This window comes from Mus caroli, unplaced genomic scaffold (assembly GCF_978045245.1).
Source record: "Mus caroli unplaced genomic scaffold, Mus_caroli_1 scaffold_7, whole genome shotgun sequence".
Classification (NCBI taxonomy): Eukaryota; Metazoa; Chordata; class Mammalia; order Rodentia; family Muridae; genus Mus; species Mus caroli.
This window is the reverse complement of record NW_028227262.1, coordinates 137,523,201-137,536,615: the sequence shown is the minus strand read 5'-3', so window position 1 is coordinate 137,536,615 and position 13,415 is coordinate 137,523,201. Positions and strand designations below refer to the sequence as shown.

General features: G+C 36.9%; 1 protein-coding gene across 4 annotated transcripts in view; it reads left to right on the top strand.

Annotated features, from left to right (window-relative positions):
- Phf14 (PHD finger protein 14) overlaps window positions 1–10,662 on the top strand; it is a 169,834-nt gene extending 159,172 nt beyond the window's left edge. For all 4 annotated transcript variants that reach the window (XM_029478629.2, XM_085840820.1, XM_021165026.3 and 1 more), the window contains one exon: window positions 10,461–10,662. In XM_029478629.2, coding sequence (XP_029334489.2) covers window positions 10,461–10,535 — 75 coding nt within the window. In that variant the 3' untranslated portion in view covers window positions 10,536–10,662. The remainder of the gene's footprint in view (window positions 1–10,460) is intronic.
- The last annotated feature ends 2,753 nt before the right edge of the window (window positions 10,663–13,415 follow it).

Here is a 13,415-nt window from a genome sequence, read left to right as displayed (position 1 = left end):
AAGTACATTATATCAATAGAATCATTAGCTGCTTAAAGAGACCATTGGTTAAATGATGCATTATCATATAAGCTTTATAAGTGATTTGAATCTTGCCAACTGTCCTACATTTGGGAATCATTTAAATACATACCAGTAGATGAGTTCATTATAGTAATAACTTAAAGCAAATGGTTTTAAATTTAATTTAAAAGCTACTCAATAGCCAAGAGATAATCTGTAAATTCAGGAAATAAGCATATAATATATGTTTGTTCCTGATAATAAAGTACAACTATAGAGGATTTTTTCTTTTGAATGTGATTTTTGCAAAGTACTTAAATTTTTTTGACATAAATAAAATATCTTTTTTATTCTATAAAAAGTTAATGTGCCATAGGAGATATGTTACTTGGAATCTAATGAGCTATTAATTTCTAATAAAACAATGAAGATTAATGGGCTTACTCTGGGGAAAATAGCACTCAACTTGAAATAAGTATATTTGAGAGAGTTTAATCAGATCATTTGAGAGAAATGTTTTTATAACTTGGTTTTTACTAAGTTTATTTCTAAAGATTTAGCCCTTCATGTGGAGTTAGTCTTAATAAAGGAGCAGTTTATGTTAGAATTAGAAAGAACTCTCTTGAAGATTCAAGAAACCTAACTTTGGAGAGAAGAAAGTGTCTGATGCCGTAGCCCAACTTTGTACAGAATTAATCATTTAAAAAGCAGACTTTCCCTACATGATGCCAAGGGATCAAAATATATTCCAGATTCTTCCAGAATAAGAACCTTGTTTAATCAATAGAGTCTTGTCTATAAGTCACCAGTAGCACAAAGGAAGATGGTTCTTTAGAAGTAGGTTTGCGACATTTTCAGATAATGCAGAGGTTGTTGTTGTGTTTAAGTGAAAATGTTTCTTTTCCTCTGTATAGTAGACATTTTGAAATACCTGATTTAGGGTATTAAAGTAAAATGTCATTATTAATGAGAATGTCTGCTAGCCAAAGAAGACATAGTTGAAAATAAAACTGATTGTATTTACAAATCATTACAGCATTTATAGTTACACTTGTCATAATACAGATAAATCATGACATGAGTTTCATTTGTGAAATATTTCTCAATAACTTTAATTTTCTGGCAGGCAGTAAATACTGAGAGGGATAAGGAATAAGTAAGACACACCCATGTGGGCAGAGAAAGAGTGAAGGAGTCAAGAAGGAGTGGCCCTGAGTATTATTTAACTACATAGTACTTAAGAACAAAGTATCTTTATTTTGGAGTGTTTGCTGTTCATTTGCCTTTAATGTTTGGGTCAAATGACTGTAGGAGTTGTACAGTGGTATAGCAAGCTTGTATGCTCTTGTCCAGCTCCCCTTCTCATTAACAACTTACAGAGGATTTCCCAGCCATAAAACAGAAAGAAACCTTAGGCGGTTCTCTGAAGTAACTGTGTTCACTAGATGTTGCCAGTGCTGCCGCTTGTGTCTTCTCTGGACATAATTCAATCAGAGCTCACTTTTTGTCTCATCAGTTGAGTGTTTTTAATTTTGTTCTGTGAGTAATGATTGACACTTGGTTATTTTATACAGTGTCTTTCCAACGCAGCCTTTTTGTTCCTTTGTGTAGTGTTTTTCAAGAAAGGATAACTGTGTAGCCCTGACTGTCCTGGAACTTGATGTGCATACCAGGCTGGCCTTGAACTCACAGAGATCCACTTGCTTCAGTCTCCCAAGTGCTGGGATTAAAGACATGTTCCACCACCTCCTGGCTCCCATTTGCATTTTTCGAGTATGTTCTTATGAGTAGGCAAGTTGTGTGTTAAGCAGAAGTCTCTGGCCTGTGTTACCATCACTCTCGGGATGTGACATTGGAACATGTCAGCATGGATTTCTGCTGATGCTAACCATCAGTTGGCATGGTGCTTATGAGGTTTTTCCCTTAGGAAGTTATCATTGTTCCTTTTTAAAAAGGAGTTGACAATCCTCTATATTTGGAAGACAGTACAAAGAGTTGTTTTACTTTAAGTCTCTAGACAGTTTAAGTTCAGTAAAAAAATTGATATCACACTTTTGTTCATAGGCAGCTTTAGAAACATTTTAGCTTTAGTGAATTGGTGACCAAGGAGAAATGTAAGAAAGTAAAAGAGGTTCCCCATACATAATCATAGTTGGAATTCAGTTATCCTAAAACTCTCTTTCAGTCTGATGTAGTTTTTGCAGTGAGTAAATTAAAACTTTAATAAAGACACTGTATACAGAAGGAATTCTGAGTTGAGATTATTTAGGAATTTTTAAATTGAAAAAATTGAGTGTCTAATGACTTACTCGGTTGATCCTTAACATCAGAATTATCACAAAATATTCACAATTATCTGGCTTCCATAGGAGGAATTTATATGGAATATATAAGGAATTTAAAATATTGAAGTATATTAGCTATAAACGTACATAAACCTGAGCAATGCTACTAAGTGGACTGATGGTCTCTCTGTCTCTTGTCTGTCTATATTTCTCTCTCGCTCTCCCTCTCTCCCTCCCTCTCCCTCTCTTTCTGTTTCTCACGTATGCCCCACTTCTCTCTTTCTATTTGACTTGTTGCTAAAACAAAGAATATACTTTTGGGGCTGGTGAGATGGCTCAGTGGGTAAGAGCACCCGACTGCTCTTCCGAAGGTCCAGAGTTCTTTTTTTTTTTTTTTTTTTTTTTTTTTTTTTATTACATATTTTCCTCACTTACATTTCCAATGCTATCCCAAAAGTCCCCCATAGCGCCCCCCACTTCCCTACCCATCCATTCCCATTCTTTTGGCCCTGGCATTCCCCTATATTGGGGCATATAAAGTTTGCAAGTCCAATGGGCCTCTCTTTCCATTGATGGCCGACTAGGCCATCTTTCGATACATATGCAGCTAGAGACAAGAGCTCCGGGGTTCTGGTTAGTACATCATGTTGTTCCAACAATAGGGTTGCAGATCCCTTTAGCTCCTTGGGTACTTTCTCTAGCTTCTCCATTGGGAGTCCTGTGATACATCCAATAGCTGACTGTGAACATCCACTCCTGTGTTTGCTAGGCCCCGGCATCGTCTCACAAGAGACAGCATATTTGGGTCCTTTCAGCAAAATCTTGCTAGTGTATACAATGGTGTCAGCGTTTAGAAGCTGATTATGGGATGGATCCCTGGATACGGCAGTCTCTAAATGGTCCATCCTTTCATCACAGCTACGGACTTTGTCTCTGTAACTCCTTCCCTGGGTGTTTTGTTCCCAATTCTAAGAAGGTGCACAGTCCCAGCAACCACATGGTGGCTCACAACCATCCGTAACGAGATCTGGCGCCCTCTTCTGGAGTGTCGGAAGACAGCTACAGTGTACTTACATGTAATAAATAAATCTTAAAAAAAAAAAAAAAAAAAAAAAAAGAATATACTTTTGTGTGGTTAAGTAAAAACCAGATTGCTTTTACTGTCTTTTGTTTGAATACATGAAAAACAGAAGTAAGATACAGTTATTTCTGAGATGCTTAAGGATGGAACCCACGGGACCCTGATTGCTTGACAAGAGCACTGAGCGATGTCCTAGGCTTCCATTCACTTGATGATATGTGTAGTTGAGCTGATTTTCACCAAGAGAATCCAATGGTACTCCAGTTTTATTCTCTATTCCTAGGATTTTTAATTAAGTATGCAACTCTGTCATAAGAAAAACCCATATACTTTTTACAGTAAATTTAATTAAGCATTTCTTGTAAGTTCACTTCAGTGTCTACGATTGCCCACTAAAGTTGGAATTCAGTTGTAAAATGGTAGATTAATTGCCTTTTGTATGAAGTGAAATAAGAATCTCAAATATGCAAAGTCAGGAAATGTAATTAGAATCCTCAATTGCTTATTCAGTGCATTGGAAAGCTGAATGCAGAAGTACAGGCAAAGGGCCAAAGGTTGTTAAATGTAGCACATTACACACGTTTTACACTTTATTTAATGACCCAAGTGTTTATGGCTGGGAAGCAAATGCACCATTCAAGGAATTACGATGGAATTGTGATGCATTAAAAATGCCAGTTAATTTTAGTCTGAAGGATGATACAGTGTGCTCATTTTTGCTGAAACATTTTCATTATCATCTGTATTTTTCCAGTTATTAGGGTAAATTTTTCCTCATTGTGCAGCATTGTTGTCTATAGTAAAGCATGGTCTTCAATACTATAGAGAGTTAAAACTGATGCATGCCCCCATATCAAACACATAATAATAATAATAATACAACTGAAATTAATAAAAGAAAGTGTTGTTTGGGTGCAGTTTGAAGCAATTTGGGTATATTACTTTTCTGCACCTTTTCTATGACTACAAACTTTTTAAAAAAATTTTTCTTTAAGTAAATGGCACTGTGGCACTATCTTATTTCTACCCTCCAGCCCTTCTGAGCTCCCCTCTTTCTAGCCCCTCCCACACCTCCCAACTCTCAAGTTGATAGCCTTGTTTTCCTTTAATTATTGTTGTTACGCACACACACACACTCATATGTATGCATGTAAATATAACTCACTGAATCTGTTTTTGCTTGTGTGTAAGTAGTGTCAAGCCTAACCACTCTGCATTGAGCAGCCAGAAAGAACTTTCATTTCTGAGAGGCCAATCCTCCTTCCTCCCATCTGACTGCAAACTTTTATAATAGTGTCTTTAAAAGATACACAACTTACTTCTTTAAAATATATTGTTAAGATATATACACATTTGTGATTGCAATTTTAAATTCTATTTCAGTAACTATTCCTTCTCTGATTAGTCAAAGACACTATATTAAAAATTTTAAAGAAAATAGAAACATTTCCAGCCACTGCTTATCTGCACCCCAGTTTGCTTAACTACAGTAGCAACAAGTGTCCTCTCTGAGAATAGCACAGATAGGAAAGTAAAGGCGACTGACTTCACTCCTTCTTGTGAACATAGATCCTCATTTTTCTCACTTACTTATAGAAAAAGTTTGTACAGTCAAACTATAAAAGGACTCAATAAAGACATGCTTTCTAGTTAGTAAAGTAGCTGTGCTCACAGTGGAAATGTAAGAAAATCCAGAATCTCACAGGCAATAAAATAAAGCAATAATATCACTTAACCATTCAGGCCCTTAATGAAGGAATTGTATATAGAGCCATTGGAAGAAAATGTTTCTTTAACTATAGAGGTATGGGTGTCTTCATATTTTGGTGTTTTGTTTTGTTTTGCTTTGCTTTATATTTTTTCCTTGTAAAATCTTTCCTATACATTTTATATATGTTATTTCATTTAGAAAACCAGTGAAATATTATAATTTGGAACAAAGAACCATTTCTTTAATATTAAGTGTTTTTATTTTGAAACATTTTGAGCTTACAGATAACAGGATAGATAATTCCTGGCTCCTTCTGTCCAGGTGACTGCAGTTTCCATCTTGCATAACCACTGTATAATTACCAGAACCAGAAAGGGTTACCAGATGATTTTATTGACTGCCCTGTGTTGTATTACCAAGGTCTTCAGTTGTCCCAATAGTCTTTCTATGTCACTGTTCCAGACTGCATTAAATGATCATGCTACCTTAGCCTTCTCCAGTTTGTGACAGTTCCCTTTTTTCATCCCTGACCTTGGCATTTTTGCATACTACCGTTGAGTTCTTTTATAGAATACCTGCTGTGTGCTTTCCCATGATTAGCTCAAGGAAAGACTATAGGAGAGAGGTGATGTGCCCTTCTTACTGCATCCATTGGCTTGGTGATGCTAAGTTTACTTTACGGGTAATGTTGATCTTCAACATGTGACGCATGGTGGTATTTACTGGGTTTTTGGCATCAGACTTATGTAAAGAAAAAAAAGGGAATTCTATGACTTTTTATGATCTTACCTTTAAAAGAAATCCTTTAAAACATGGCAGTTTACAAGGTGAGCCTAATGTCTTTATTTGTACACTATAGCTTGAATCCACAGACTATCTGAGCAGTGAAATATTCAGATTTTAAAATAATTTGCCATTGCATTGAGTTGGTTTCTGCTTAAAAGAAAAGAACGTAGATAGGGTTTATTAACATCATATAAGATACAATTTGCAAAACACATGAAACTGAAGAAGAAGGAAGACCAAAGTGTGGACACTTTGCCCCTTCTTGGAATTGGAAACAGTCACCCATGGAAGGAGTTACAGAGACAAAGTTTGGAGCTGAGACAAAAGGATGGACCATCTAGAGACTGCCATATCCAGGGATCCATCCCATAATTAGCCTCCAAACGATGACACCATTGCATACACTAGCAAGCGTTTGCTGAAAGGACCCTGATATAGCTGTCTCTTGTGAGACTAGGTCGGGGCCTAGCAAACACATAAGTATTTGAGCTTTTATCAAAAGAAAAATGTACTAGTTAGTAAGGGGAAATAGAAGGAGTCTTTGTCCCAAATTAGTGGCACAAGCTAAATTTCATCTAAAGGAAATCTTGCAACTTCTATGCAATAGTAAGGATTTCCATCTGACAAATAAGACAAGTGTTTATTCTTGTTTCTCTTTCCCAATAACTCTTCACTCTCTTCCACCTAGAGTATTAGACCATTATTACATGTCCCTTGTGTGCCTAGAAATAACGTCTCTTCTCCATGTCATACTGTCAGAGTTAAAAAAAAAAAAAAAAAAAAAAGGAAGCTCGTGAACCACATTTAGTCATTAGGTGTTGTGGGTGTTGCTGTCATAGGACTGCACACCACATCTGATGAGAAGAAGTACAAGGTCACTTGGAATCAATATGTTTTCTGGAGTTTGAATAACAAACTTAAGCATTAAGAGCATGCCTGCATGCATTCCAGTACCCCAAAGGGTCTGTTTTCTTGACGGTTTCTTTGGGGATCCTTCATGAAACAAATGTCAAGCTTGTCAGGGCTGTCACTAAGAAAACGAACCATGTAGCAGGGGTCTTCTTTCCCTGGGAAACAAACAGATGTCTTAGCTCAGCACAGTGAAAGCCCCTGCCATCACTGCCTGACTCGCACTTGCTATCCAGTAGAAAGAAATGCTGTGCCGAAGCCTCCTTCCCTTGCAGCGTCACTCGCTGTGCACTTACTTGTCAATGATGCTCAGGCTGTTGCCTGGAGGAGTTGGTTAATCTTGAACTCTATATAAAGTTCTTATAAAATTTGCCTACAATGTTACATATACATTTCCAAAGGACAGTCCTTCAGAGCATTATGGGATCAAGCTGGAATGATTTTTTTTTTAAGGTAAAAATCTATTACATTTATTTTTATACTGTCAAGCTATAGCAATTTCAGTGCTATATCCTAGCAATTAGCCTGGAGATTCTTTTACTCCTCTCTGTGATCTTTTGCTATATCTAAGTCACAGCTGCAGTCATATAAAATAATAGGCTTTGATGGTTATATAAGTGATTTAAGATATAAAAAAGGCAAATTTTTAAGGACAAATCTTCAGAATAAGCAGAAGAAGAAGAAGAAGAAAAAGGCCAAGACAGTATGTATTTGCTTAAGAGGAGGCAGACTTACAATGGAGACATGACTTTATAAGCGAGCCTCCTGATAAGGAAGTCAGCCAAAGAAGGCTGCTGTCATAGTGATTGATGCGTTACCTTCCAGACGTATTCCTGTTACATGTTAGATACTAAACGATTTGTAACTTAATGGAAGTTGCAAACTTTTATTTTACTTAACAGCATTCTCCTATAGTTTCTACTTATTAAATATAAAAAACAAAATATATAGACACTTCCTAGATCTTAGACTTCCCAGGCTTATTATCACATCAATACGTCAGTATTTTTATTTTTTTATGTGCATGGTTGTTTTGTTTTTTTTTGGCCTGGTGTGTGTGGGTGTGCATGCATGCACACGTGTGCAAGTGTTACCTACAGAGAACAAAAGACAACAACAGATGGGGCCCCTGAAACTGGCATTCCAGATGGTTGTGAGCCTCCGTGAGGATGCTGGAGAATTGATCCTAGTCGTCTGAAAGGACAGTGTTCTTAACCACTGACAGTTTCTACAGCCCTTTTGCATTTGTATGTTGAGTTAAAGTAGTGTTAAAATTGCTCGATAAAGTTAGATACAGTTTATTAACGAAGTAATATTCGTCTGCACACTTAGACTGTACAGATGATGAAGGCTTTGTTTGTTTGCCATGACTTAAAGGATATGAATTGTAAATGACTCTCCTGGGACTGGAGACATGGCTCAGTGGCTGAGTGCACCTCTTGCTCTTACAGAGGAACCCGGTTCTACCAGCACCTACATGGTGGTTGAGAACCATCTATAGTTGCAGTTTCAGGAAAACTAACACCCTCTTCTGTATTACATAGACACAGAAATGGATGTGGTATGCATATGTAATTGCAAACAAACACTCATAAACCTAAAAGTAAAAGAAATATCTAAGATATGTGGCCATTTTGGCACATACTGCTTCACACATTTTTGCTTTCCTTCTTTATCAGTGTTGTTACTGTAAATCAAGATTGCTGGAAACATGTCTGCTCAATAAGGAATGACAATATGCCCTTTTAAAGTGTGTATTCATTTACACACAGCTCTTGTTCTTAAACTCTACTATTTCATAGAATTCAGAAAACATTGAGTAGACTCCAATTCTATGATGATTGCACTCATTTAGACAGGAGGAATATAATATACAGAAGAAGGCCTTGTTTGAAAAGCATCTTGACAAATTTGGTGCTACCTAACAAAATGTACTGTCTTACTTACATTTCTATTGCTGTGATAAAACACCACGATCAAGGGCACTGACAATGGCGAGGATTTAATTGGGCTCATGGTTTCAGAACTGTAGAATATGTGGTAGCAGAACAAAGGCATGGTGGCTGGAAGAGCTGAGAATTAACATCTTGATCCACAAGCAAACGGCAAAAAGAGTACGACAGAGATAAAGCTAGTCTCTTAAACCACACAGCTCTCCACAATAACACACTTCTTACAGCATCACACTTGCCAATCTTTCCCACACATTTCCACCAACTGAGACCAAGTATTCAAATATTTTGTTTCAGCTTTTGATGGGCATTCTCATTTAATCCACCATAGCCTCTTTACCAAGGGATTTTCTATACAGACACTAGTCTCATTAGTAGAAGGCAGTGGAAGGTAGAAAATGAAGATTTAATTTTTAATAGGTTGTAACTACAATGTAATTTCTAGAAACCCTTGCATATTTACTAAACCTCTTCAGATGTTGGTTGGTGGAAAATAATCTACTCAGTAGGGATAATTTAAAGGGAAGTTTGAATGACTTAACAGTAGTAGTTGTTGGAAAATTAGTCAAAATTGTATTGCCAAGATGATACTAAAGTCTCATCTGATATCTCATGCATCTATAAAACTTCAGAATAATTGATAATATTTATAATTTCTCTAATTTTCTAATATTAATACGGTCTAAATCAAAAATAATATGCAGGTTAGAGACAAGAATACTTTCTTCATTGTACTGATCGTAGAAGAGGGTTTTGTTGTTGTCTGTTTTGGTTTTTCCATAGAAGGCAATTACACAGACATGAATTGCATTGACACTAAGCAAAATTCAATAGTTATATCATTTATTTAAACTTGGTTTTATAAAATACAGAAGTACAGAATGATTTTTTTGGAGATAACTGGCATTAATTTTATGTAAAGATACTTGAGAATTTCGGCCTATGCTTTAATTAAACTCAGTAATGTTTTAGGAAGTGCCTATTTCAGTTAATAAAAAGTGAAAGATCATATTGATAAATCAGAAATAACAGGAAAGCAAGACTACTTGGTACTTGGATATTGTTAAAGGAATATATTTAATAAGATAGATTACCAAAAATAGGATGAAGTATTTTACCAGGTGCTTATTATTTATGCTTTGAAGGTCAGCATTTAATATTAAGCACAAGGCACATTTCATTCCTCTGGTAGCAGTCATTATGATGTCACTTCATTATCCACCATGTGCCATGGGAAACTGATGTGAATTATGAGGCCACCACTTAGAATCGAAACTAGAAGATTGTAAACGTTCTACAGCATGACAGGCCCATGTTTCCTATTTTAGAACCGACTGATCTTCAGATAACATATGGTGGTACAAGTAATTGAAAAATTGACAGACCTGTCAAGAAAGTATGCTAGATGAGACCAAAATGCCATGCTGGAGCACATAAAGTGTCTTACAAGTTAAATTTATTGTTTTTTATCAAAGAGCAAAGTAAAGGCTATCTGGTTCCCCTACGACAGAGAGCACTGTTCGGTAGCAGGTGTTCAGAAAGTAATTCTGAAGCCTTGAAAAATTGGTTGCTCTTAATCAACATTTAGAAGAAAATACCCTGTAATATAATTAAACAGTAAGAATTTTATAATTATAGATATAGAATCTTTTCCTTATTCTAGAATCAGGATAGTACATTGTTTTGCTGGTAAGAAATGTAGGATTTAATGTTTGCTAAAATTTATTTTGCAGGAAGATGAAAATGAAGCTGAAAAGAAAAATGCATCTCAGGAGCTCAGCATGGAGCAGAAAACTCCAAAGAAGTAAAGGATTGTCCAGTGTGTTCTGAAGCGTGTACAACTTAGGCTCAAGCAGATAACGTTTCTGATTTATAAAATGTTAATTGTAAAATCTAATTTACAAAACTGTTCTCAATAAAGTCCTTGAAATAGGAGCTTGTATTTGAAATTCATATTTTTTTAAACAATTCAACTTTGACTTAAAGGCCAAACCATCAGAATATCTTTTGGTTTCTTTATTGTTTTGTTTTGTTTATGTGGCTTTGTTGTTGATAGTGGGATTTATTTTGTTTCAGTTTTTGTTCTTTTGAGAGAGGGCTTCACTGTGTACTCTTGTGGACCTAAAGATACCTATGTAGACCATGTTGTCCACACACTGAAAGAGATGTGGGCCACCGTAACAGCCTCTCAAATGTTTTTTTAAAAGAAAGAAATTGTCAAAAATACAAGAACATGATTTTCTTTGTCCTGTGACCAAAGTAGAAAAGGGTTTTGTTGTTGTCCTCTGTTGGTATCTGTATGGCCTAAAAGAAACCTCTGGGAATATGTAATTCATTTTTATTTTTATTTTTATTTTTATTTTTATTCTTTTTTACTATAGTCACTTGTTATCTTCCAAAAGGACTTACCGAAGTTCCAGTTACCAATATAAAGAAACCCAGTATTCCAATTTGCTTTCCTGTTCCTATGGTAAACGCCATAACTAAAAGCAACTTTGGGGACCAAAAGATTCACTTCAACTTGCACTTCCAGGTCTCAGGAAGCCATGGAGGAACACAGCTAACTGTCTAGCTTGACTAGCTCATACTGACCTAGCTTCCTTACACAACCTGGGCACAGCTCCCTAGGAAAAGTGCCACCCAAAGATGGGCTGAGCCCTCTGCTGCAGTCAAGACATCTCTCACAGGTACAGCCACAGGCCTGTGTGGTTTGTGCACTTACTTAGTTAATGATCCCTCTGCCAGGTGAATGTAGGTTAGTGTCAGATTAACAATAAAACTAACCGGGACCACCAACATAATTAAAACAGGAAATGCTCAGGCATGCAAACGCTGACAACCAGCCAGTGCCACAGGAAATACTGATGAGTTAGCTCTTCACATGATGCTCCAGATTTGCAGAAAGGAAGAAAAGTAATTTGACAGTCCTTTGTAGCAGAGATAGTACCATGATTTTTTTTTAATAAAAATAAGAAAAATCCTTTAATTAAAATGAACACTGAATCATTAACCAAAAAAATTCCAGCAGAGAAAAGTTAAGGACCAGATAGTATCTAGAGTGAACTCTATCAAACATTAGAAGAAAATATAGCCCCAATATTTCTCAAACTCTCGAAACTGAGAATCTGCTGGGCTGTTGTTGAGGTGAAGCCCTCCCCCCTGGTTGGTTGAGCTCTCACGTGGCTGAAGATTCTATGCAGCCTGCTGGGCAAGACATGGTGTCAATGATCCTGCCCTGCTCTAAGTCCTACAAGTGCAACAATGACCAGTCCTGGACAGATCTCCACAACAGTGCAAGAGTATCACTAATATCTTCAGGGTAACCATGTCTTATTGGACTTGACTCATGCCCAGTAGGAGGGCACTCATGTTTACTACAATAAACCTAACCAAGAATCTGTGGCTGAAAAGTCATAAACCATAGAGAAGAACCTGCTACAACCATTCATACTGAATGAATATAGTATTTAACTACCTTCTTTTTTTTTTCTTTTTTTTTTTTTTGGTTTTTCGAGACAGGGTTTCTCTGTATAGCCCTGGCTGTCCTGGAACTCACTTTGTAGACCAGGCTGGCCTCGAACTCAGAAATCAGCCTGCCTCTGCCTCCAAAGTGCTGGGATTAAAGGCGTGCGTCACCACCGCCCGGCTAACTACCTTCTAAATACATATTTAAAACATAACCCTAAATGCCCACTAATGGAGGAGTGGAAAAAGAATTTGTGATCTGTAAAGGAAACAGAATCTTGTTCAGCCTTAAGAAGTCTCGTCACATGTAGGTAAACCTTGAGAAAGTTATATTAAGAGAAATAATAAGCTAGTCACCTAAACACAAAACTGTGCTATGCTGGTTGAATGAGAATTTTAAATAGCCAAGGTCATAGAATCAACATGGTGATGGTCATGTTCTCTGGGGCTTTGAGTAGAGTGGCAAATTTGGAAGTTACTTTTGAGTGGTCACAGAGTTTTGAGCAATCTGTTGTAAATTCTAGCAATCTGTTCCATAGCATTAGACCCAAGACCATAAAAGTCATATGCAAATTAAAAATCAGGGGGGAAAAATGACCTATAGAGAAGTTTCAAAGGCCTTCACCATTGCTGTTCCCTTTCCTTAGGCTCCTGCCACACTTGCTATGTTTGGTCCATGTGTCCAGCTCTGCCCTCATCATCTCTAGCCACAGGGACAGCATCACTAGATTCAGAGGCTAGTGATCTCTGATGAGTTGTCTGAGCTGAGTCCTTCAGAAGAGGCAGTTAGTGAATGGTAGGTCATATCCGTGGATATGTATCCATGCATGTATATGACTATCTAAAACATGTCTTTCATACACATTTTCAGTTTTTTTTTTTCAAGGCGGAGTGGGATTTATTTTTTTTTTATTTTTAATATTTTTATTACATATTTTCCTCAATTACATTTCCAATGCTATCCCAAAAGTCCCCCATAGCGCCCCCCACTTCCCTACCCACCCATTCCCATTCTTTTGGCCCTGGCATTCCCCTATATTGGGGCATATAAAGTTTGCAAGTCCAATGGGCCTCTCTTTCCATTGATGGCTGACTAGGCCATCTTTCGATACGTATGCAGCTAGAGACAAGAGCTCCGGGGTTCTGGTTAGTACATCATGTTGTTCCAACAATAGGGTTGCAGATCCCTTTAGCTCCTTGGGTACTTTCTCTAGCTTCTCCAT